We start from the raw sequence: 26,799 nt of genomic DNA, 5'->3' as shown, positions 1-26,799 counted from the left end.
GAGTAGGTAGCGCCTTCTTGATGGTCAGTTTCTCGTGGGGCCGTGCTAGAGTGCGGCGTTAGAGGCGGTAGTGTTCAATTATGTCTTCATATCTCTGAGGCACCGCTGGTCTTCTACAGGCGGTGACGGGGAAGGGCTTGGAGGCAGCAGCATGAGCCACCCCATTCCCGTCTGCGGGCACGTGTCCCATTGTCCAGAGAATTGAGTAGTCAGGGTTCAGGGGGTCGGGGATGGATTGTAGGTTGCGGAAAGCAAGGGCCGCAATGTTTCCAGTTGTGTAGTGCCGACAGGAAGGTTGAAAAGCTGAGACAACGATGAGAACATCTTGAGGCGTGGCGGCTGTGAGGGCTGTGGCGCTTTCTTCTGTGGTTGTGCAGTGTGCTATCACTGCTGCGGATGAGGACGTGAGTTAGATTCCTTGACTGTATAGTGTAGCAACCGCGAAGGCCGGTTTAAGGCGACGCTTGGCTCCGTCAACGAAGCAGGAGGTCTTGGGGTTAACTTGGAGCATCTTGCGAAACGCCTCGTAGCTCGCTTGTCGGCGACCTCGTTTATGAAATAAATACATCATGCACCTCTTTCCGTCATATAAAAGGAGTTGCGCCAGGAGCCGCGTTTTACTGAGGGGGGGATTCTGGATTAAGGTGAAAGCGCTATCTGCATTGCTGGGCTTAGAACCCAGCAGAGAGCACAGAAGGTTCTACGTGGTTCAGTGCTGAGAGTGCGCTGAAAGAATTTCGTCCAGTCTCATTGCGCAACGCGGGGGCGTTGTAGGCTGTTTGTTGTGGGGTGTGGACGATGCGTGTTTTGAGTTTTTATTGTATTTTCTTACTTTTCCGTAGCCGGATGAGCGTCTGTGCAGGCAATGGCACATATAATTTCGTCTTCAATTACCGGGTTATTCTTTCGGCGTTCTGACCTTTTGTTAGATTTCTTTCAGCGCAACCTGTTTTTTTTTTTTTTCATGGAGACGTTTACCAAAAAGGAAGATGAGTGGCGGAGCTAATTTGCACTAAACAACTCCTAACACCACTTCTTTGAACCGCACTGGTTCACAGCAAGACGAACAGTATGTGAACACCTACTTATCTACTACAGCATTTATTCAGTCAAATGTTTGAGACTGTAGATAACTGTAGTGGCTATTCATGTCGATCATTTTTTCTGTAGAAACCACTCCATCACGGAGGTTTTTTGTCTGTCGTCGAGCCGGAGAGGGAAAATACGCAAGCCAAAATCAACTTCTCCTTACGTTTTCTCGTGAGTCATAAAGTGCCTGAATATCACGCTGGTAAAAAAGTTCCATTGGTTTCCTACGGATCTTTAAAGTCGGTGTGACAAGTCCTGAATCCGGAAGCCATTCTTCAGCACAAAACTTAATCTTGACTGGCAGCTCGGTCTTCTGCAACCCACTTTTCCGCGCGCATTCTATGACAGACTTCGAGGCTGCCGCGGTCACCTCCTCATCTTCGCACAACTCTTTTAGAGTAGTGCACTCCGTTTTTCCCGCACTCCGGGCCAGGCGCTGCAGCTGCTCAAAGTTTGGCGCGACAAATGCCACGAGGTATGTGTGCAGCGAACTGGCGTATGCAAACACGTTGTCCACGAGCGGACATGTCTTCAGCACGGACTCCACGTAGCCAAGTGAGATATACTCGCCGTACTGTAGCTTCACCAGGTCCTTTTTGCGGTCAATAATCTTGAGCGTGCCGTCGGGGAAGAACTCGCCAATGTCGCCAGTGTAGAACCAGCGCACTCCGTCTACAACGCGATAGGCCTCCCTAGTCAGGTCGTCGTTCTTGTGGTAACCCTGCGTGACGGTTCCGCCGGCGATGGCTATCTCCCCCCGGGGGTTGGGCTTGTCCGCAGTGCAGTACCGGCCATCTTTCCAGTCCACCAAGCGGATGAAACAGCCCGATATAGGAGCTCCCACGCGGCCCATGCTTGCGTCATCCGCATCCATAATACAGACCGCCCCGCACGTTTCAGAGAGGCCGTAGGCCTCTGTGACCTGGCAACAGAAGCAGGCTCGAACGAACTGGCGCGTCTCGCTCGATATCGGTGCCGACGAGCAAACAAGAGCTCTTATTTTGCCACCGAGAAGCAGGCGGGTCTTTTTAAAAAGTGTCATGTTGAGGAGAGGGGTGTCAAAACCAAGGTCCAGCCACAAATTTTTGTAGAGGATAGCATACTCGAAGATGGCCTTGAACAGCGGCCCCTTCTGAGCTATGGCCTCATACACGCCCTTTCGAAGCCTGTCGAGAACCAACGGCACGGAGGGAATTTGCGTTGGCTGCAGGAGGGTAGCGTCTCCCGGGCAGCCCTTTACCAAGCCACTGGAGTTGTCGGTGAGGGTCAGAGGAGAAGCATAGCCTATACGAGCTCCGGCACTGAAGAGGAGTGATTCGGCGAAGAGTTCGTACACATGCGCCAATGGCAGATAGGCGAGGTACGTCTCGTTGTTGGAATAGGCACCGTGGTTGCTCCAAATGGGACCGAAACCGTTCATGGAGGCGACGAAATTCCTGTGGGTAGTGATGACGCCCTTGGGATTTCCCGCGGAGCCGCTGGTAAACATGACCATTGCAACGTCGTCGGGCTCCGGTGCAGTTGGCTCGAACTCATAACAGGCTCCTCTTTCTTCGATATTGGAGAATGGGATCACCTGCGGTAGGAGAACAGATACGGGGTTATTAAAGTTCGGCTTATCAAAGCCGAGCACCTACACACAGGGTTTGTAATGTTTTCCCCCCGCGGATGGTGGTCGCGTGCAATAAGCATAACATTTCGACTTGTAAGGAAATTCTATGGACGTTTGGAACTGTGCCTTCGCCCTCAAAATCCTAACCTTGACAGCATGTCCTGCTTGCAGGAAAGTGAATTATAGGAGGAGTGGCATTAAAAGACTATACTATGCATCTACATAATTGCTTCACACTAAGAATACTCCGCCGATACCGGCACAGAGCGAACCCATGCATCGTTGGTTGCCCGACATGAACGTTCTGAAAAAAAGACAGGTTAATAATAGCAGCATCTCCACTCAGGGGATGATGGCGAGGGTGCAGAGTACAGGGACTCGAAGTGACATCCGATTTGCGCCCCGGCCGTCATTCGATTTGAGCCAAGAGTTGCACCTTGATTATTCCCTAAATGAAACTGCAACTCACGGATCAAATCGAATTTCGCTTGATTTTCGCTTGATGGTAATGTGCGCACGGATGGACGCGGACGGACATTGGAAGGTCTTAAGGTATTCTGCACCGTTACACCCGAGGGAATGAGCCGTTTGACTATCGGGTTCTAACTCACGGTCGTAGCCCAGAGGGCAAGACGGCTGACACTAACTCTGTCTGGCCTAGCAGACACAAGCTCGAGTCCTTCCGGTGCTGTGTGATTTTTTGCGATTCTAAATGCTATGCTCAGAGACGCGGACGGACATTGTGCGGTCCTAAGGTACTCCGCGCCTAAAATTTGGCTGGAGACTACGATACTCCCTAATTCGATGTTTGGAAGCAGCAGCAGTGCGCTGAGGCCGCACTCACTCGTGGATTCTCTCGACGGCAGCGATGATGAGCGTCTGCATCGGCGGCGCGAAGTGCGTCGCACAAAGGAACCACGAACTGCGTCTTAAGCGAATGCACATCATAGTCACGCGCACGCCCCCTTGGCGTTTTCGCCGTATCCCGCCGTTGAGCGCCTCTTGCGGGCACAGCATACTGCCCCCTTTCCTTCCCCTACCCCTCCCCACTACACACTCTCCGAGAGCGCGCTAGCTCACGCCGCCACGGCGAACCCACCTCCCCTACCAATTTCGCGACACTCTCGTCCTTTGCTTCATTTCATCGTTCGCTTTTTCTTTCACTCGTCGGTCCAGCCATCGTTCGGTCGGTCACGACGACAGCGACGCGGCGCCGCCCACGATCGGACGACAAAGGGCTGCGCCCTAAATACAATTTGTATAGTCGTCTTCAGATAGTTAGAAATGGGAAATGTTTCAGTGGTTGGAAAAATTGAATGCAGTTTCGCAGTGTAGGAACATCTAACAAGTTTATTTTTTGTATCCACAGCTTCTCCCTGCTCTGTGGTGCTCGCGACTAAGGTCGTCCCGAACGACAATCAAAGATAACGCATGTAACAGCATTTCAGCATCAAGAGTGAGGCCGAAGATGCCGTTTCCTGCGCCTTCGGCAGTGTTGTTAACAAGCGACCCGGTAGAAGGTCACGGCGAGGTCGTAGAAGCGGCAACCTCGTAACACTGATAAACACCAAAATGACCGCCGTTGCTGACTTGCGCATCTCACTAGCTGTACCTTTATACCTTATCCGGGGAGACTAGCCGGTACTAATGAAAGAGCTACATGGCCTAATGTCTGTGGCATGGCCGTAGATAGGGGTGTTTCGATGTTAGTACACCCCCTGAAATTTTCGGAGCACCGCATCCCTCCCTCCTTTTTTCTTTCGCCCTTTTAAATGCAGAGCATTTCTTAGCCTCGCCTCTTCCTGCGTCGGACGGCGTCCACAGCTCCGCGTCCACAGCAGGTGCGCGCATGCGTCGTAGTCAGCCCGTTCGCTCGTCACCCCCGGAACGCTCCGTCGCGGTCTCGGCCACGGCCGGGCTGGAGGAGCGGCGGGCGCGCACTTTCATATGAAAGTGCGTGCTCGCCGCTCCTCCAGTCCGGCCGTGTCTCGGCGTAACAGGTGCGTGATAGCAGCGCGGTGGGGCGTAGAAGAGCGCGCGCTGCTTGCGCATGAGCGCTCTCCCCCCCGTACCGCTCTCCCTCTACTGCGCGCGCTGCAAATATAAAGCCGCTAGCGGTCGCTCGTGCTTCAGTCACTGCGTTGCTCCTTCCTTCCTTGGTTGACGCTCGCTCCCACGTTTACTCGTGTCTGCTACTCCAGCATCACGAAAGAAGCGATGGAAGCAACACTGCCTTCAACCAGTACTGAGGCCCCAATGCTCTGCATTTACTCGTGCTCCCCTCGCGGGAAGGCACGGGAATTTTTTTTCACCTTTGCTGTCTACACATCGAATCGAGATACTTTATTGTAAAAACAAAAATAAGAAGCGTCTCGGGTTATTAACCAGAAAATGACTAATTTCTTGCGGAGTGCAGGATATCTGTCTTTTTATTTTTTTTACCAGTGACGTGTAACACCCTAACCCCCCCCCCCCCCCCCCCTACACACACACACAATAAATATTTCGGTCTATGCCTCTGGGCTGGGGCAATGACGATCCGTAAGCGCGAAATATTAAAAAATATGCTAAAAGGAATGCCATGAATGACAACTAGCAACGTAATACGAGGCAATCTCACTGCAGTCAAACAGTAAAATAAGACAACACTTCGCTAATTAATAAAAAAAACCCTAACAACCCATTGCGCACAAATATGACACCATAGCGTTAGTTAATGGGGTGGCCGCGTATTGCGTCTGGTGTTCTTTTCTGTGCCTAAGGTTGCCGGCAAAGGTAAAGTTTAAACTTCCGGTAAATGGTCGCTCTGTGAATTACATCGGTTGAAACAAATAATGCAGTAGAATGTATACTTCGACAAATTTCAGGATTTATTTTTTTTCGCCCTGTTTCAGTGGGTAGGACAGAGGAAAAAGAAAGAGCTGCGTGCACAGCTTGACCGGCCGCGTATTTCCAAACATTTCGCTGCACAGAGCACCCCCGTGACACGTCTCTTCACGCTATACTGAACGGGAATTAAATGTCGTCATTGGGCGCGCCCAAACTTAAAGCGACCTAGAACGCACCAAATCACTATTATTAATAAAAACAACACGTATATTTGCGTTAAAAAATGAAATTTAGAAAGAAAAGGTGAGCAATGAAAAAAAGAGAGAAAGACCAGCTGGGGCTCGAACCCAAGTGGGCAGCGCCAGTACTCAGTACTCTACATCGAGGCCACAGAGGCCGAAAGGTCGGCTCCTTTTAGTAGGCGCTCAATAGAACAGCGAGCGCAGTGACATCACACACGTCACGTGGGTTCTCTGTGCAGCGAAGCATTTGGAAACACGCTGACCGGCCCCCTACTTTACAGCGCAAAGCGGCAGCACAAAAAAAAAAACGCAAATAAAGGGATAATTGCTGAAGTGCGAACACAAAAGTTATACGCCTACGTCACAAGCATATATGTCAAAACAGTAATTAATCCCATCACCATCATCACCACCAGCCTATTCAGGTCCACTGCAGTATAGAGGCCTCTTCCATCGAACTCCAACCACTCATGCCCTGTGCTGTTCCAGTCCATTCTTTGCACCCGAATTTCCTCATTTCGTCCCTCCGTCGGGTTATTCGCCTTCCCCGCCTTCTGAACCCCCCTGTCGGGTCTAGAAAAAGGGTGGACCGACGGTGATTCTCTGGTCCACCGGGGGTCCTCTGGTGGTCCACCAGTGTTCAATTCGTATAACCACGTGACCAGCCCAAGAAAGTCTAGTTCTTTCTCTTTACTTGAACTGTGATACCATCTAGTCGAGTTTGCTACCTGTTCCAGGAAGTTCGTTTCCTGTCCCTAAGTGTTGCTCTGATCATTATTCGCTACATGGCTTGTTGTGACAATCCAAGTTAACTTTCCATTTCTTTATTAATGCTCCCAGTTTCCGCTCCATATGTCATCACCCGCCCGACCCGTTGCTTGTATAATAATATTCTTCGTTTGAGCAATAGAGGTACCTTACTTTTCATTATTCGCGAGTATTTGCCGAAAGCACTGCAGCCCATACCCATTCTCCGCAGAAGTGCTGTCTTTATTGGGGTCAGCTCTGACAACCTGTCCGAGATAGACATACTCTTCTACTTGTTCTAGCGTTTCATTTCATAAGCTGAAGAGGCATGTTTAGTCATCATCGCTTTAAATTTATTCATATGTATCTTTAGTCCCACTACCTTGTTTCCTATTGTAGTTCTTCAAGTATTTTTGTAGGCGTTCCGTAGGCTCAATTCGTGAGACTGTGTCACCTGTAAACCTTGAATGGCTCATTTGTTCCTTTTTTATCCGCGATCCTAGTTCTCCCGAGTCAAGCTTGGTGATTACGTCCTCCAGGCATGCTGTGAATAGTTTTGGTGAAATGGTATCTCTGTCTTTCTCCCTTAGCTGCTGCTGATTGTGTGATTGCCGTTGTTAGGTTTTTAGTCTGTCTACACTGACCTCGTTCTCCTTGTATAGGAACGCGAATTTGATTTCAAGGGTTATTTATTTATCCTGCGCCCTGTGTATGACTGACTTTATGCTGGATTTATTACTTTCTACCAGATTTCTACTTTCACTTTTACGATGTCGTCGCACTTTACACCTAACCATTCTGTGACGACTGTTCCGCATCTTGCCTAGCACGTCTACGTTCTGCACAATTCCAGCGTCTCACCTAAAATGAAGTCAATTTCATTTTTGTTGATCCGTGGGGATATTTTCCACGTCCATTTCCTATTCTTCTGTTGGCGGAAGACTGTGTACATTACCCTCAGGTTATTCCTTTCTGCAAATCCCACCACTGCATCTTCTCGACTGTTCGGACTGCCTATTCCAAAGTTTTCCACTGACCTCTCTCAAATTTGCTTGTCATCTATTTTAGCGTTAAAAACACCCATCACAATCGTAAATTTCGTTCTCCATTTTTCATGGCTGATTCGACGTCTTAGTAGAAACTGTCTACGGCTTCCCCTCCGTTGCTGGCTATTGGCGCGTAGTCTTGTACTATCTTTAACTTGCATTTCTTGTTTAGCTTGATCAAAATGACTTGCGACTCTTTTGTTTCTGCTAAATAATTAGTCCATGTTCCATGCTATTTTCGTATTACGAATCCAACCCTGTGCTTTTTCTTTTCTTGTGAACCTCGGTGAACAGAATATGCCAGCTACTAAGCTACATGAAGCCTTCCCCTTTTCTTCTAAGTTCACTTAGCCCTACAAGTCCCACTTAATACCGGAAAGCTGCTCTAGTAGAACAGATACGTTCCTGCGCAAAACAAGGATCGTGAATGGTACGTTTCCAGGTTCTGTTACTGTGCGCAAGAACAACAAAAAAGGATAGCTTCGAACAGCAGAGCAGAAACGTATTTGTCGCTGAAGAACAAAATAACAATGAAAATACAATAGAAAAGGAAAAGAATAGATAAGCTGCCAAATTGCTTAACATATCAGACGCAGTGCCTTGTGATTGAGCCCAGATAGATCAAACACCGCAGTGGTGCTCTAACTATATATAAACAAACAAATGTGCGTCAGGGTGACAAAACTTGTATAGACGGCAAACAACTCAAACACATGTGGCATTCAGTGAGGCGCTTGAAAGCTTGAAACGCGGGAAGCCTTAAAAAGTAAGTAGAAACTACAACAGCTTTGGCCATGATTCAAACTAAGACAGCAATTTTAGGCAGCTCTCAGCATGCTACTGTAGTTAAATCAATCTGTATCTAACTTAGTGATTTCAAAATGCGAATCATGTATTTGACAGTGTCTGCGCACCATACGTTGTTAGACAGTTGGGATGGTCCACGGCTCATTTCATGTGCTAAGATAGACAATATGGCTACTACGGAGAGCCGCTAAATATTTAATAGTTAAGTTGTTTTTCTCAGTTGATTTTATTCCAATTATTGTAAGATTGTGTATACAAATAGGATATTCTTACACACGCTGATTTCGAAAGTACCTGCGTTCTATGATCGAAGTATTTTTCTTCTATATTGCACGCAACGCCCTCTTCTGCAGAAGGTAAATGTGTTGCCTGCTTAAAGCAGGGGCCGTACCCTGCACTAATATCAACAGTACTCACGCGACGTCATTTGACGGCCCTAAGTGGACACCGAATGCCAAATACAAGGTTCTTTAAATCGACAGATGTCCTAATCAAGGACACATATATACCGCTATTTCTTGTAGCTTTCATAAAATAAGGTAGAACATAACGAAAACTTCAGAATAGGTGTCGCCGCCACTGGCTATACCACGCAACCCACACCGGAAGTGGTTAAAGTAGCGTGTAAAATATGTTAACAATACGCCCTTAGGCGTTTATAAAATGTGACTGGCAGGTTTAAAGCAACATTTTTAATACACAGAACAAAAAGATAGCTAGAAACACATTGACTGGCGTCCAGCCCAAAGAACACGTGGTCATACCAAGCGCCAACAAGCTCGTTTTGGTTTTGGTGCAATTGTGTAACCCCTGTTTAGTACTGTGCACATAGCCACTTTTATGATGACCTTCTGCGTGATTGATCTACGTTAAAAAGAACAAGGAAGCACCTATTTTGGCTAAAGTCACTGTGCTCAAGCGTGCGCAACGTCTGGCGTATGCAACGTGTTCCCTGGAAGCCGCTGAATGGAGGTACTCGTCCAATAATGCAAGATGAACTAGCAAAAAAGCACAGGAAAACGCCCTTACCGGTGTTTTGTCTTTTATAACACCCTTGCACACTGGACAAAAACGAAGAATGCACCCTTTTAAACGGTGTTTTATTGTTCATTACACCATCGCAAAGCGTGCATTTCTTTGTTTTTTGATAGGGTGTACGGGTGTTACTTATAGACATAATGGGGATAAATACTTTTGCAGTGTATATAACATGCATAGCAGATTATAGAAGCACTACTCTCAAAATTGGTTTACACCAATCGGTGTAAACTAATTGGTTTACATGGTTTACACCGTAAAGAAGTGGCAAGGATGTAGGAAAACAAGCGCATGCGAAGCGTACTTGCCGCGCCTACAACGAGGATTTCGGCTGAACGAGTTTCGCGGAACGTGCGCCACCTCGCACTCATTTCTGGGTCACCTGCGAGCGGCTGCAGTGTGGTCCAACGTTTATAGAACCTTGGTTCTATAAACGTTGGTGTGGTCCAGGCGAGCCGATCGTAACAGCGAACTCGTTCCGTCGATAGCTCAGTTGGTAGAGCGGTGGACTGTAGAGGTTTACGTGTGGTGCAGACATCCATAGGTCACTGGTTCAAATCCGGCTCGACGGACTTGTTTTTTTCCTCGTTTGTGTTTTGTGTTGAGTTTGCATAAAGAAAATTTCGTCATTCCTGCGTGTTTCGCTTTGTTTACAAAGCAAGAAACGCAAATGCTTGCGGAGTTGTTAACTGACTGACTGACTGACTGACTGACTGCAACGGCTTACTTGCACGAATGCTTTGCTCTGTGGACAGCCAATGCACTCGCAATTTGTACAAGTGCGGCACGCACACACCCAGCTGGCTGGCACCGCATCTTTTCAAAGTGCTACGAGTTGTGCCGCGCCTCCGCCAGATGGCGCCACGGGTCCCGCGACCGAGAGAAGACGCAGTGAGACATCCCCTCGCGAGGGGCAAGATCAAATGCAGAGCATTTCCGGGGGCGCACGACGTTTAGTTTGCGTTACTTTAATGTTGTTGCACTTGTGGCAACTGCTGACGAGAGAGCGCTCGCCAGCAGTACTTTGAATGAGTCAACGATATAAGGCGCGTTCGTAGCGTCCCATTCTGTTTCGGCTTTGTGGCGCAGTGGGTAGAGCACCATGTACATTGCGTTCCGCCCGCAGGGTCGAGGGATCGAAACCGGGCGCCGGATGGTATTTTTATATAATAGGGACAACGACGGTGCGGACTACGGACGTCAACGCGGGTGACATCGTGAGTTACTGAAATCCATTTTTGTTTTTGTTGTCATGCGGGATTGACTTTGATCCGTTGTGTGTAGAGTGCAGAATTACAATTTTGTAAAGGCACGCGTACTTACTTCATAAATATTTTGACGTGCTTGTCTTAGTCAACTTCTTTTTTTTTTTACAATTTCCGGCGTTATTCGGTGCTTTCACCCTCGGCGTGGTTACTGAGCAGGGGCGAGGGTATCAACGCTTCCTTCTGATCGTGCTTAAAAATACCAATCGCGCTTGGAAAACTAGGATTAAGTCGCTCGCGGTCGAGCTCAATTGCGATTGAAACTGGCCGTGTAGCAGTGCCCGATCCGGATTGAGCTCGATCAGGATCGACTAAAGCGCGATTGAAAGTGCCCGTGTGACAGGAGTATTAAACGTCTTGGAAAATACTGGTATCATCAAGGTAAGTTCTGTGGTCTCAGATATTTTACTGTACTACTTTAGGGGACCCAGGGTAGAGTTCTTACGTCTTCCCATATTATGGGTTTGTTCTACACCCAAGTCCCCAGACAACCGTTTGTCCCCCACGTTCTGGGACGATAATTCAAAGGCCGAGGCATCCTTACGCCTTGTACTTTAAATGATCCAAGTAGGTGTCCCTAGCTATGCTCCCAGAAAGATCTACATCTTGCTTCGTTTGTGCCGTTTTTTTTAGTAGGAGCAAACATTGCGTTTTTGTGGTCAGAGCCGAACCGGTGGATATTTTGCCAGCGGATGTTTTACAACATCGGTTTGCATTGAAAACGCTGCAAACGGGATATGTTCTTTGCATCAAGGCGAATTGAAAGAATGTTACAGCTAGCAATTTTATTCTCCGTGAATTTATGTTGCAAGCAAAGCGAAGCCCTGTTCGCATGCGCTGTGGCTTCTTTATCTGCTTAGTGGATAACTCATTAAAGGGTGTTTCTTTTTGTTGGGACATGCTTTCAAAATTTTTAAAGGTGCTCCGACGAGCGCGGATCAAATGCCATACACGTGCCCGTTTGTGACGTGCGACAAGCACTTTACCTTGACCCACATGACAGCCTATCACACACTGTCAACTGCAAAGTGATTCCTGTTTTGCTTTTTCGACCGTCCAAACATTTCCGTACAAAACCATCAGCAACCCAGGGCCAAATCCTTTGCCGCTTCAGCGAAGGTGATTTGGCAAGTAAAGTTGTGTCTCTGCTCACCGAAAACTTGGATTTTAAATGCTATTTTCTGCCTGTGGCGGTTATCCGCTTGATTGAAATTTTTTAGAAATATGATGCCTTGTTTTATAAAAAGACAAAGCCTTTCATAAACAGATTCTATGTATTTCGTTTTCAGAAATAAATCCCGCCTACGTCCACTACTTCGAACTATCCAATAAACGCTAATTTTAAATTCATTTAGTATAAATTTCACCACTTCAGTAGCTTTATTTATTCAGCCTGGTCAATCTTCTTGGAAATCTGCGTTTGTTGGTACGATAAAATTCCGAGGCGAGCTGCTTTTATCTTTAAATATATCAGGGGCCACGCAGTTCCGGTATGAGGTTACCTAATTCCGCGCCTTTGCGGTTCTCCTACTCGGTTGCGCGCGTCCTTATATTCATTCATCAAGAAACATGTCCACAGCAAACCGGGACACATATATATACATACGGAACGCCGTACTGCAACACCTGGGTTTATTTGTTCGCAAAAAGACCGAAAAAACCCGCAAAACTGCGTAACACCATCTAAGGTAGCCTTTTATGTTGCACTCTCCAAACACCTGAACAAAATTACGCCCACCTCCCCTCGCGGGAACCCTGGTGTGATGCGACACTGAGGGGGGTTCAAGCGCAAGCGGAGAGCAACCGTCGACCGAAAGGCCACCGGAGAGCGGCACACCGGTTATATGCGCAGCGCGCCCGAAGGAGAGGAGACGGCGGAGAGAGAGAGTACTGCACATGCGCAGCACCGCGCGCAGCGCCGCCCACCGACGGAGTGAGAGAGCGCTGGGTTGCACACTTGCAGATGTTGAGAGAGAGTATTCGCTCTCACCTGGCCACGCGCCGGCGCCAGTGCGTCTGCCGCGGCTATGACGCAACACAATCCAACACAATCCACTTTAATCCAATCCTATTCAAATCCAATCCAAGCCAAGCCAAGCCAATCCTATAGAATCCAATCCAATGCCCCTCGCGAGAGAGTGTTCGCTATCGGAGAGGAGAGGGGGTGAGCAGAAGAGAGTGCGGACGCCGACGACGACGGACGCACGCAGGAAGGACAGGGCCGCCGACAAGAGATGCTCTCAGCGTCGCATCTAAAAAATGGAATTCTTAAATATCAGGACAGCAGTTGCGTTTGTTTATCTAACCAGGGCAAGCACGGGTGACTCACACAATCGTTTTTATAGACGATAGCCTTTCTTGGCCTACTTAAACCAAGAATTTTTGGTCTGTCTGCATGTCTGTCCGTCTGTCCATCTGTCTGTGACTCGATTCAGCCACCCGGCCAAGTGAAATTGATATTGCGCAATAGTCTTATATACTCACAGCCAAATGTAAACGTCTAAGCCCGGTTTATATGTCCATACTTGTCAACTTTGTTGAGCAAGAACAAGACATTACGCAAATATAAGACAGGAAATTAGTACACAACGGATTTTACAGTGTTCCTTTATTAAAACATTCATGGATGCTTGCTTTTTCGATAGCAAATGATATTCTACATCTACTGCAGAAAACCGCCGCCTCCTGGCGGCATATGAAAAATCACGCGGCAACAGCAACGAAATGTTCCACTAGCTAGGTTCCACGTTCGGCTGCGAACGCAGATGGAGCACGGCCACGCGGTTCTATAAACCTTGTAGTCGGCCGCCTTTATTCACGCGCGTCTCCGCCGTACTGCAGCGCTGGCATCAACGAACCCCGCCTGTAGCAGTGGAACGCGGTAAATTGAAATCGTCTTGCGCAAACCTTTAGTGTGCTTACCTTGGGATGAACGTGACGGTACATGAACAGCATAAGAGGAGAGCGGGAAAGAAAAGGGGGGCATTTTCTTGGCAAATGTTTACAAAAACTATCGTCTTTTGACGACATTTGCAACGAAAAGAGCAGATACGCGGCCATTTTTTTTGTACTGGGTGATGTACAACGCTTCTGCAACCTTCCTCACAGTTTCATTATGTCAAAACCCGCAGCGGTGGCTTAGTCGTTAGGGCGTTCTGGCGCTGAGCACGAGGACGCGGGTTCGATTCCCGGCGGCGGCGGCCGCTTTTCTGATTGAGACGAAAAGCAAAACCGCCCTTATGTACAAAATTTCGGCGCACGTTAAAGATCCCCAGGTGGTCGATATTTATCCAGAGCCCTTCACTACGGCGCCCTCATCGCCTGAGTACAGTCGCCACGTTAAACCCTACAATCAATCAATCAATCAATCAATCAATCAATCAATCATAATGTGAGAACAAAACTGACTCCAGCTGATTGACGTGCACCCCCAAGTACTAAAGTGAACGGCCAAGTGTTTGAAAGGGCATCCGTTCAAACTATGCATGCGTTCTCTTTATCCTAACACATCTGCGGGTTTCTTCAACGTACACGCTTCGACACGTCGTGGGTATCTTACATACCACATTTATGTGCATTCAAATAACGGATGCTTGCGTCTGACAGTGCAGTCATCCCCTGCTCTCACTTTTCGGTTTCTCGGTGAAACCCAAATAGGTAGTGCTTGTTCTAGAGTTAAACAGAGCGAAAATAAACCCGCCGCGTTGGCTCAGTGGCTAAGGCATTGTGCTGGTGAGCCGGAGGACGCAGGTTCGATTCCCGGCTGCGCCGGCCGCTTTTGTGATGGAGGCCAAACGCTAAAACTCCCGTGTGTTCGAAATTTCGGCGCACGTTAAAGGTACCGACGTGGTTAAAATTAGAGCCCTCCACTACGGCGCTTCTCATCGCCTGTCTGGCGTCGGTGCTTCAAACATCATAATAAATCAGTAAATTAATCAATGGCAAGGATAATGTTAACAATGATTGCTTTGTTAGACAGAAGTATCCCTTTGTTGAATCTAGGAAAACATGGTGTCTATAAGAAACCCATGATGTGTGGACCCTTTTGCGTTGGGCAAACCGGCAGATTTGTTGGTACAGGATTAAGAAAGCAGATGTGTAGTTTGGAAGCACTCTATTCATATGTTTAGCTGTGTCTTTTTTTCTAATTTTCTAACGCGTGCGGGTGTACACCCCTCTTTGAAAACGCAGTTGTTTTGTTGTCACATTCTAATCAAACTTTACGGGTGATTGCCGAGGCGTTCTGCATCAGCCACCACAAAAACGATTGTGTGATTCTTTTCTTTGTTGGATGAAAAAATGTCGCGCCTTTATTCCAGAGCTTTTCACATTTTTGCTCTGTGCGTCGTAAAGGGATGTCTGAGGTGGTGGTTCGCAGTTCTGCGGGTTACTTAGGTCGTTATTGAACAAATAAAAACAGTTGTTAGGGTACGATCGCCCATGTGCATTTTTCTGTGCCCACATTAGCTGTGTGCAAGTTTCGTGATGAACCAACTTCAAGTAGACCGGCTCGCTGTGATGCTTCTTAGTTGCGTTGATCCTAAACCTTGATTTAACGTTTCAAGTAAAGATCAAATTATATGTACTCTAAATGCAAATACAAATCGCAAAAATTACTTAATGGCATTTAATTACACAAAGGGAAGCAACTTCTCAACCCGTAGAACATAGTGCATAAGCGCCGAACCACGTAGTTCATGCTCCTTTGCAAAGAAATGTTTCTAGTTAAACCATAGCCTGTCAGAAGAATGTGGCTTGTCTTGTTTATATGTTGGAGTTCTGAGCTTTCTGCTCCGACAGAAGAAAGCGTTGACGAGGTGTACGCAATTCCTGTTTCTTAGCCTAATTTCTCTAACTCGTAGCGCGCAGCCTTACCTAACTGTTTTATGACATTAATTAACTGCGATGACGTCAACACAGATGATTGATCGAATGGTACCCCCCTATTCAAGTGCGTTAGAAAAATTTTATACACTAACCTGTGGGCAAGTCGTCAACTGTGGCAAGGGTGTCAACTTGGCACCGTGCATGTAGACGATATGCGTTATTGATGGCATTCGGTCTAAGACGCTCAGCACCCGTGGAAGCAGGTCCGACGACGTCACCAGATGCGTCACTTCAGTCTGGTTTATGGCGCTGACAATGCCATCATTGCTCAGCGTGGCGTAAAGGGTTACAATTGGAATGTTTGCACGGAAGCAGGCCTGTGCTGTCAGCATCCACTCAGCGCGAGTCTCGGCGAAGATGGCCACATACTGACGGGGCTTCAAGCCCATCGACAGTAGTCCACGAGCCGTGAGTTCGATCTTGCGGCCTACCTCTTCATAAGTCAACCACTCGTACTCGCCCAGAACAAGCTTCTTGAAGACCTTGCCGTCCGGTTGCCGTTCTTCACGGCAGCCCAACAACTGCCGCGTTCCTAGGGCCGGTCGATTGGGGTTCATTCGGATAGCCATGCGCGTTATTTCATCCAGAGTTTGCAAGCCTTTAAGATTGTCTAGCTCTTCGTTTTTCAGACGCCGGTAAGGTGACGAAGGGTCGCCTTCGATTATTCGCTTGGCAAAGCATGCTCTCTTCCGCTTCCAATGTATCCAGGGTTTCTGGAAGATGAAGTACACCGGGAGAGTTGCGATGTCGTAGACAGCCGCCCAGGCTTTGATGAAGAAGACGATGGACTGCACCCCGAGTCGATGCATGGTGGCTCAACGGGACTTCCCGCCAAGACGATACTGCAAAAGACTAAGAAGACAGCATCGGTATGCCACAACGGGGAAGCTAAATCTTCGCAAGCAGCTTGTTGAACAGGACACAGTTCCCTTCCTACGCTGTCAAAGTCCGTTGCTTTTCTGGCCCCACACAGAGTCGTATCGTGCTGAGCCTTGTCCGCAAACAAAACTGTCACATCTATCAAGAAGATTGGCAAGGAATGTCACTGCGTACACTTGCACTGGCGTTGGAGGGCCTTTATGCGGCTCGTAAAAAGATGGCGCTCGGCTGGCAACTTCGGGGCAGGAAGCGTCGGTTTAACTGAGATTGACTTTCTCCGGCACGCGATGCTTCTGGCGGATGTGACCTTGCTGGAGATACCGTCCGTATCACCTTTCCACATCCGTCGAGGCCTGCGGTGTCCTGGAAAGAAAAAGGAGGAAACAAAGCAGGATGTTACCAAGACTGCGCCCTTCGGGAAGTACTGGCACGGACGTCTTATGTTTTCTATGCATTTATTTAGTTAGTGCTTTAACGGCAGTTTCGAACAACTAAAACCCGAGACGTATTCACATAGAACGCAATGAAAATTCTTAGTTTCGACGAACGCAATGAAAATTGTTAGTTTCGACTGCCATTGCTCCGAGCCGGGCCACATGCTACTCTTTCATTTTGTGTCGTGAAGGTTGGAGCAATGCGGACGCGTTGTTTCGACCGCCTCGCAACCGAAAGTCGTTGCGGTATGCATGCCGGCAAGTTTTTGGAAACGGTCATTTTTCCCCGTCCGCCATTTGATTCAACCACCAGGACAAACTGATAGATTACGTTACCGCAACGTATATTAAAGGCAGGACTGTTCCAAACTACTAAAACTGACGTTTAAGGTCATTCATGAACACATTACTTAGCGCAAAAAACAGGTACATTGAGGCAAGATATAAGTACGTAATGGAGAATGCCCGCGCTGTTTGAATTAAGAGTACATGTTGGGTTGGTTATTACGATGGCAAGTGAAGAAAACAGCGCCGAAAGAAGAGATCAATGCCAACAATAAAACAGAGCTTGAGCTCCCGGTGTTCCAGGCCGAACAAGTAACGAAGGTAAAAAGATCCGCACTGACCCAAGAGATAGCACGCCTGTGATTCTGAGGCTAGAAACTTTATTTGCGTCGAGAAAACCTCCAATAAACTCCCCTTGAGAGCGACAAAATGATGGCAAATAGCACAGGAAGCGGGAGTAGACGGGGAGCTACGTGGCAATGATGGAAGAACACTATCGTCATTCGAAGAGATTTGCAGTGAAGCGAGCAAATAGGCAGGATTTGTTTTCCTCAGTACAACAATGACTAACTTCCTAACGAAACGTAGCCGGGTCATTTTGTACATATCATAGCTAGAAACAGCGAACGTCGAAGCTCAATTACTTCTTTACTATAATCATGAGTTACACCTCCTTATATACCGCGAATACAATGTGCTGCTTTCTGTGCAAAAACCGTGCAGTCATTAAAAAGTGACGAAAAATTTTAAAGGTATGTGTAATGCTAACGCACTTACGTTCTTAAAGGCAATTACTTTCGAGCACATCTGGGGAAAGTGATTATCAATAAAATTTTACTCATTTTTCAGAAATAATTGTCTCCTTGGTTACAGCATTCAGCGTATGGCGATTCACCTTGCGTGCCGTGCACAAAACCTGTAGGCTGGAGTGCATTTGTAAAATATTCGTCTACGGTAATTTTCGTAAGCACATTGTGGCACGCAAAGATTTATTGTTGCGCACCACTGTGCAATACCGGCAGCCTGACGACACAAGGAACTTCCTTTAGCGCGTTTCCCGTCGCAATGGAACGCGAGCCGTGACTGCAGAACATGGCGGTGGATAACTACGCTTCTGATCATAAGCATTCCCATGAGTGTGCTATCGTAGTCAACTTTGCCATTCACTCTATTTTTAGGCATCTCGAAGGAGCTGCTACAGTAATATTTACATTATAGAAAAGCAACCGGAGCCGTTGAAGAAGTTCTTGTATGTATTAGTTCAGTTACTGAAAAAAATATTTTCTTAAAAAAATGGTGGTGCAAATACACGTGTAATGGATGTGTTGGAGGTGGTGAACACAAATTCCCAGGACCCTTTCGGTCGCACTTGGCACACGGACTGACGTAGCTTAGGCTCCTGAGCGTAACGCAGGACGCGAGAAAGTTTCTGAGAGCTTGAATAAACGGAAATGCTCCAAAATAAAATCTGGCAGTCGAGCATGCGAACATGATGTTAATGTGGTTTATTAGCGTAGGCATTACGTTGCTGCACGCAGGAGGTGGGACAGGCTAAACCAATAGCTTCTGGCTACTGATTCTTATACCGGTTGTTAAGTCAGGCACACGTCAATACGAACGCTACGTTTTACGCATACCCTATGTGGTCGCCCTGCGAAAAAAAGAAAAGCTAGTGATGTTGATGGTAATGATGATGATGCTGTTTTGTTTGATGATCATGATGTTGGTGGCGGTGAACACTATGACGACAACGACGAGGGTGGTGAGGGCAAAAGCTTCCTCTTTGAATCAGAGTAATGGCAAATGCCATTTCGCTTCTCTACGTTGTGTATCTGCTGCCTTATGGATTTTTTTGCAATTGCTAGTAATATTTTAAATAACGCAGTGAAGCTAACTGGTACGGACGGTTTTGATAGCCAAAGTAAAGAAAGATCTTTGCTTTATTTTAGTTCAGGACACGGATCAGCTGCTGCTGATCTGCTCCGTAGATAAGCAAAGCAAGATTACATTTCCTTTACGGCTGGGTGCTTACATTTACTTTACAAGCGCTTTATGCATAGTTTACGTACGCCTGCTTTATAAACAAATAATGAGTTTTTTTTGTTATTACGGTACAGTCGCTCTGACAGCCTCCGCTTCGTTCACTGTAGTTTTAGCGGTTAATCGTAGTCGACCTGCCCGAACAATTTTGTATGTCTACGTCAGCTTTCTCAGCTTTCTATTACTCCATCGTAGCTTTTTTATGCCGAGCAGCATTGTTTTATTTCTATTATTTCATTTTATTAGAAAAAGGAAGGGTTTTGGCTTACGAGAGAGAAATTAAATAAAGACCATCGTCTTTGAGATGGAAGCGAAAAAAATCACAATCGCGGATGCTATTTTGGGTCAAATGACAGGTGCTCGAGAGCTAAATGAATGAGCTAGTGGGAAGAGCATGCCAACAAACTTCGTGTACTTCCTCTGAGTGCTTCGAGAACAAAAGCTTCAAAAATACATTTTCAACGTGCAACTCTAGATACCTGTAGGCGTACGGAACACACAAGTGCGTTAAAAATATCCGGACAGTTTCCTAATGGCCGAATAGTTTTTTAAAGCTCTTGTTCCGGTAAAAGTTCGCAGCTTGCAACAACTGAGGCCACGGGCATTCCCCTAAGCTGTGCCCCACATTAAACCCACCTGCGCATCCGACGAGGCAGCAGCAGCAGCCGTTGAAATCAGCTCCGCTTGGTCTCAAAACGGCACTGCTGATGAGGGGGGCTGCCGGCCAAGCAGGGACGTAAGCAAGATGGCACGGTGACGTCCTCCGCCTAAAATCAAGAAACAATCCCCTTTACTCCGCACCACACGGGAACTGGCATTTCATTTTGGTCATATCAGCTTCGCGTACCGCACTCACGTCGAGCAAAGACAGGCATAGCAGCGGTATCGAGTGTTGCTGGAACGCCGCGATAACACAGAGAAGGAAGGGGTGCCGCGAGAATCAGCAATGCAGGAAACAACGTGTCGGGTTTCGCGCCAGAGACGGAAGGACGCATAAATGTCGGCTCGATACGCTCCACTGGGCCTTTCACAGAGTTCGGGCTCTCTTCATTTGAATAATAGTTACACGCTCGGAGTGGGGGATAGCAGAATAAGCCCAGCGCATGAGCTTTCGTAGACAGAAAGCTTTGTACTTGTATGACGCACTAAGGCTTTACGTATTTGCTTCTTATTAACTGCTTTTTCCCTTGAATTTTGTACTCCCAGGCAAGAAATAATTACGACGTAAAACTTACAGACGCCCGCCTAGAACATCTGTACAGCTTCTTTGAGAATTCCACAAGAATACAACGGAGCAAGGGGTTTAAATCCGGCTGAATAAGGATACAATAGATTGCCTGTTCTTTTTCAACGTTGGCTCAAAGCCTCAATTGACTCCTTTCGCTTCTCACAGCACATAATGTTATTTCCTACCTCGAGCGGCGCTTGCCCGATTCGAACCTCATGCCTGCCACTACTAGCGTAACAATCTAAATAACGTGCAGAGTTGTAAGTATTGATACTTGGTCAGTGATTTCTCGGTGTCCTTTCGTTCATATCAGGAGACAGGATACCATTAGCCAACCCTACCCTACCCTACCTACGGCTATGTAACTGGTTACTAAGACTTCGTTCACTGAAATAGGCGCTGCCACCTTAGGTTTTTGTTTTCATTTAGCTAGCTGAGCTTCATCATCTTGCGAACAGCGCATTCGACGTTTTCTTCACAGCCGCTGTCCTCCACGTGTACCCGAATAACAAACACGCCGCTCAGCTTTGAGATTCTTCAAATTGCTTCCTATGCAGGCAAAATAAAAATAAACGATTTTTCTGTACAGACTCCACAGGCTTCCCTGTTATTCATTCCGGTAAGAGTGCCGTCTAGCTCAGCTATGCTATGTGACTTTTATCTTTCAGCCTATCTACCTTCCACGCTTGCGACACGGTTAGAAGCGCGAAAACAATTCCAAAACGTATAACTCGCCTGCTCTCTGACTGTGCATGTGATGGGCAGGAGAGTTAGAGCCATGTTCACGCTGATGTGTAAAAGAACCCGTAGTTTTTCTGACACTTAGTTGCAACCTTTCTTGCTCATTTTCCTCCTAGATACAATATGTGGCTTGATAAAAAATCGACCTACCTTGTAACAGAGAGAGTTAAGTTTTATATTGGCATAAACACGTGCTTGTTGTTGTAATCACAAGATACATCTCAAGCACAGAAAATGTCAGCTCACAAAACAGACTTTACAAATTCGGAACAGGTTGCTGAAAAGTTCCATGTTCTTCAGCATCCGTCCGTCACTGCCGCTTCACCCGAGAAATGACATTGCAGGCTTAGACTCTAGTGATCTCCATGGCTAGCATTTGTTAGGATGCACACAAGAACTTGCGTTTGAACACAAATGAACACACTGTATGTAAAATGTTACCCCACAAAAAAAAAACAGTGTTTTCCATTATAGTTCAAGTGGAACGGCAACACCAGATGGTTTGGGGGGCTTAACCTAGATTTACGCCCTAAGGCGCTCCCTAGTAGAGGGCACCTGAATAATTTCAACCTCCTGGGGATCTCTAACAGTCGCCAAATATTCGAAACGTGGCCTTTCTCGCTTTTCGCCTCCATCTGAAAAGCAACCGGTACAGCCGGGAATCGCAATCGCGTCCTCGGGCTCACCAGATCAACGCCTTAGCCACTCAGCCACCGCGGCGGGTCATGATTTCGTCCTGCACACATGGTGATATAGCAGGGAACTATCGCTACACGCCGTGCGGAATAGGGAGACAGAAAGGCGCGCTAACAACAGTGGGCATCTGTTGTGGCATAAGAAGGGAATGTAGGAACGGAGGTTGAGGTTATTTTTCATACACGTTACTTTATAGTTCTGAAGCACTCTTACAATAGACTTGTAAGCTTTCCAAGTATAATATCTCCCCATCTAAAAGTTGACCCACGGATATATCGTCTCCTGCTACTTTCCCGCTCTCCATTACTTTCAGCGCCTTCGCCACTTCGATGGGTACTTACTGTTCAAACTTCGCGAGGAAAGCTAGCCTTTCCGTGCTGTTTCTCTGCCTTTGCGTGCTGGGCCTTGGACTACCGTTCCCTGTGCATAAATCTACACAGCACTATTCTGCTAGGTTTGTTCGATTATCGGTATTATTCATTGCATTACCAGTTCAGTGTCTGAGTGCAGAAATTCTGCCCCCAACAACATCAAATTTTTATTTTATGTCTCAAACACCCGCGGCGTTTTTTATAGTTTTTCCCTTGTTTTACAGCAGTAAAATGGAAATTTGGGTGATTTGATCCATCTTGCGGACGAAAGCCGCAAACAAGTGTGCACCTGGCGCGTTCTACACGCAGATGTCACTAGCCTTGTTTTTGTTTATAAAAGGCTGTTATTCGAATAGCTCCTCTGTGTCTGTCACTTTCACACACATGCATTTATGAATTCATTCCTCCGTGTACTAGGACCCTTTACCAGTTTCTTACCGAGCTCCTACCGCTCGTACAGCGACTCCTAATTCGGTGTTTATAGAATGTTGATTGTCCTGCGATACCGCTACGTGTATCCTCTCCTGTAGGAACCAAGCAATAGGTATGAAGCCTTATTACAGACTCCTGCGCACTCTCTGGTTTGATGGCAGGTTTGGTTTCTTTTTACAATTTCCCCTTTTTTCTTCCGGGATCTTTTCTAATTAAATTCCTCACAGACCTGTGATAGCTCCTCCCGACATGTATCTTGCCTATTTAAATTTCTAACAGGCCTGTGCTAGCTTCTGTCGACATTACTTGGCACCTCAACATGCTCCAAAACACCAAAATTCTCATTGCAGTAATTTTAGCAGCGCAGCTGCTTAGCAAATCGTTAGAGTTTCGTGTCTGCAGTTAACCACCCAGCAGTTAAAAAAAAAGGAAAATGTTGAGCGCTCGTCTGTGCGTGACTCGCGGCGACCGCCTAGCGTCACCGGCACACGTTTGTAAAACCAGGCATAACCACCTATGAAACTTGGCCGAGATTTCGGAAAAAAAGGCTGCCGCGTTCACCGTAATCATGGCAACACTTTCTCGGAAACAGAAATACTTCAGCGTTCGCCGCCATTGTGCGCACACTTGCTCGGAACGAGAAAGACATGTCATAGCGTAAGCCCCTCCAAGGTGGTGTCCAATGATTATCACTTCAGAAAAAATGAAGGAAGGTCATACTTATAGCAACACAAAATAATCAAGGAAGGTCACACTTATAGTAGCACTAATGGAGAAAACGTCGTTGATAGAGTAAACCGTCGTGACGGTTCTGAAGGTAGCGTACAGCTTCGCTGCCTTCTAGACTTACGCTTTAGTGTGAGCTTCCTTCATTTTTTTATTTGTTGTTTCGTTTGTTTAACTTAAGTCTGCCAGATCCATTTCAGATCCCCTGGTATGCGAAAAAAGTGTATGCGTTATCTTGAGGTTATTTCTCAGACATTACTGCCAGTGCGTCGCCCCCACTATTCCGACTTCCCATTGCAAAGTTTCCTGATGCACGTCGTCTTACCTGCTTATTCACTTTCGTGTTAAAGGCTACTGCCATAGTCGTGTACTGATTGTTTACATTTTTACCCGCCGCGGTGGCTCAGTGGCTAAGGCGTTGCTCTGCTGAGCACGAGGTCACGGGTTCAATTCCCGGCCGCGGCGGCCGCTTTTCTGATGGAGGCGAAAAGCAAAAACGCCCGTGTGTTCGAGATTTCGGCGCACGTTAAAGATCCCCAGGTGGTCAAAATTAATCCGGAGCCCTCCACTACGGCGCGCCTCATCGCCTGCGTTGCGTCGGCGCGTTAATAGACAGATGTGGGCGCGCGCTCCGGACGAGCGTACGCCCCGGCGGGGCGGCTCGCGACTGCGCATGCGCAGTACGCTACGTAAACGCCCCGGCGATGGGGTGCTACGCACGCAACGGCTGGGAGCGTATGCTCCGGGGCGCTTGCGGGGCGCTGCGGACCTGCTGGGAGGCCCCTTGCTTTCAAAATGACTGCTGCCTCGGCGATGTCGGCGGCCGGTCGTGGCAGGAGGTTCCCCGACTGAAAACATGGACCGTCGCGTGTTTTTCTCGTTAGGCGACAACGTTTCAGTTCCAGCAGGCATGCAGACCAGAAATGAGCGACCAAGGACAACCTGGATGGCTCCCGAAGCGGGCGGCGGTGTTTGTGTGCGTGTCGCGGCGGTGGAATGCGCGCAGTGTTGGTGCAGATCGGCGCCTCCATTTAGGGAATTCAAGAATTTTCGCCTGCGCCGTCGTCGCGCCCTCGGGTGCGAGCCGAGGACGTTGCGCTACCGTGTGAAACGTGGAGGATTTGTAGTTGGACTCCACGAATAAGAGGAAGTGAGTAATAGGAACGCATCGTGTATCTGAGTTGCTACACCCGGGTGAAGTGTATCACAAAAACCGCCATGCCAGCCTACCGGCTGTTTCATTTTGCGCGTCGCATTAGCGTCGCATGCCATGCTCAGTTGTATTTGTCGCATGGTCCTGCCATATTTCAGAGCTGAATAAAGTGAGTATTCCGAGCACTGCGTGTTGCTTGAAAACTTCGGCGTCGCGCGGTTGAGCAAAACAATCGCGACGGGTGTATCATATTTTTCCCTAATACTGAATCAAGGTAAGAGGATATTTTTTATCGTACTTGCAAGATTTGTACAATCGAAACCAGCGTTAACGCATTGCAAAAAAAAAAAAAAAAGAAACGCCGTCCAGCTACAGTTTGCCTTGGTTAGCCACGTAAAAAAGTTAAATTTGGGTACTTCGCGTTGGGTTCAACAGGTGGCGCCACAAGCTATAGCGCACGCTACGAAAAACGCTGTACTAAAACTATCCATGGGCGCGTCGCGACGAGCGTACGCTCCGCTTTACGCCCAGCAATACGCTAACGCCCGGAACGCCCAACTAAATCTGTCTAATAATCAATGATTGTTTACATTTTTTCTTGCTGGTTTGACGTCCTCAGAGGCAGCGGCAGAATGCTACATCACGGTGACCAGTCCTGTTCATGTCCGTTTGCGTCGCTCGTATTACAGGGACCTTTCCGGCGACTATCTGGATGACCTCACTGGTATTCAGGATGTTTTCTACTAGACCAGGCAGCCCTAAAACCAGGGCATGTGCTCTGACCCTCGTTGGGTCTCGGTGGATCACCTGCCAACTCATTACTCGTAAATATTACCCCACTAATGGCAGACAATTGCGCGGAATGCTTAGAACTTTCTAATACTCTAAATAATCAAAACGTCACTGACCAAATAAAGCAAAACAGGTGGGCCGTTTTTGATTTTGTGAGTGACCTTTTCATTGCTAACATGCCTTTACCTGACCAGTCGGTGTTGGGCCAAACACTGGACAACTTTGTTCTCCCGTGGGTGGTGGGCGGAGCTGAAGACGAGGATATTAACCGCGCTTATGACCAGTGCCGCCCATCACTGGGATCGTGTGAGCAACCTGCCGCGCCACCGCCACCACAGCTATTTGGGTGCATCGGGGATTTTAGGGCAATCGTGTTGGCAGGGCGCTGCTGTTGCAACGAACTTCTGAAAAGGCGAGCAGTTTGCATGGACGCTTCAAGTTCGTCTTAAAGGGATTCCACTGTATATAAAAATATAAAAGTCCCGCCCTTACTGAACTAATACAAACTGTATTGCTGGGAAGATATTTTTCATGGTCGTTATAACCCATCTCATATCAAAGTGCGAAAGCCAAAGGACGTCTATTAGTTACCTCCTTGAGATCCCGTGCATATCTATCCCCTAACGAGTAATATATGGAGCCTCTGCAAAATTTGCGGCACTACAATACACAGACGCAGTGCTGGAAATACATTTTTTAGGTGCAGCATAATAAAGTTCTAGCGTCATTTATTAATAGCACTTTCTAGCATAAAGCGTTACAGACAGACACACGAATTCCCTCGTTAAAGTCTACACAGAAATGCTTAGTATTTCAAAACAATCTTCGTTTGTCGGCCGAACACGTAATAGTAATCTTTGAATAAGCACTGGGTGGGTCGAAGGCCGTGGCTTCGCTACGAAAGCGACTGGAAATTAAAGTTGGAGCCCAGGTGCACAAAGGAAAAATTATTTGCTTACCGCACGCTCCCGCACGACTCGCCGATTATGCGACAGCTAGCGACGCGTTTGTTTTGATACCACTGTTAATGTCGCGCAGCGGTTGCCAGCACCATACAGACGGCACAGCAAGAACGACGTTCCGTGAGCCATAGTCCATGCGCGATGAATACGGCGCGGAGTTCAATGCCTCCGATATTACCCGTAGCAGGTGCAAATTCTTTATGACAGGGGTGCCGGCCGGATGCAATACGGATGCAACAGTCGCTCCGCTGACCCACGCGAAACGACAGCCTGTCATGCACTAATTCTGCCGACTAACGCCACCGCGTGGAGACTAGGGTAAAAAGAAAAAGGTGCTCAAGCCGGAGCTGCATGGCGAAACGTTCAAAAAGTGCAACACTGAAACATGTGAGACAGGCAAAACAACAGGGCGAGCACTTACTCACAACTGAAATTCAATCCTGAAAAACGAGAACCTGTACGACCACGCATGCGTCAGGAAAGGGTCGACCCAAGCAA

The 26,799-nt window shown here is 47.5% G+C and overlaps 1 protein-coding gene and 1 non-coding gene across 2 annotated transcripts; one reads left to right on the top strand and one right to left on the bottom strand.

Moving 5' to 3' along the window:
* Positions 1-898: 898 nt before the first annotated feature.
* On the bottom strand, positions 899-26,509 carry LOC144149637 (long-chain-fatty-acid--CoA ligase 4-like). The gene is made up of 4 exons (XM_077681288.1): positions 26,299-26,509; positions 19,837-19,967; positions 15,655-16,804; positions 899-2,665 (listed from the first exon to the last, which is right to left on the bottom strand). The coding sequence occupies exons 3-4, from the start codon at positions 16,369-16,371 to the stop codon at positions 1,238-1,240; spliced, it is 2,145 nt and encodes a 714-aa protein (XP_077537414.1). The 5' UTR covers positions 16,372-16,804; positions 19,837-19,967; positions 26,299-26,509; the 3' UTR covers positions 899-1,237.
* Positions 9,889-9,982, top strand: Trnay-gua (transfer RNA tyrosine (anticodon GUA)). The gene is made up of 2 exons: positions 9,889-9,925; positions 9,947-9,982. It is a non-coding gene; the product is annotated as a tRNA-Tyr (tRNA).
* Positions 26,510-26,799: the final 290 nt, after the last annotated feature.

The sequence above is a fragment of the Haemaphysalis longicornis genome, unplaced genomic scaffold (genome assembly GCF_048455015.1).
Source record: "Haemaphysalis longicornis isolate Haplotype H1 unplaced genomic scaffold, Haemaphysalis longicornis Haplotype H1 scaffold_8, whole genome shotgun sequence".
NCBI lineage: Eukaryota > Metazoa > Arthropoda > Arachnida > Ixodida > Ixodidae > Haemaphysalis > Haemaphysalis longicornis.
Note: the sequence above shows the minus strand (reverse complement) of the source record. Positions and strands in the feature narration are given on the sequence as shown.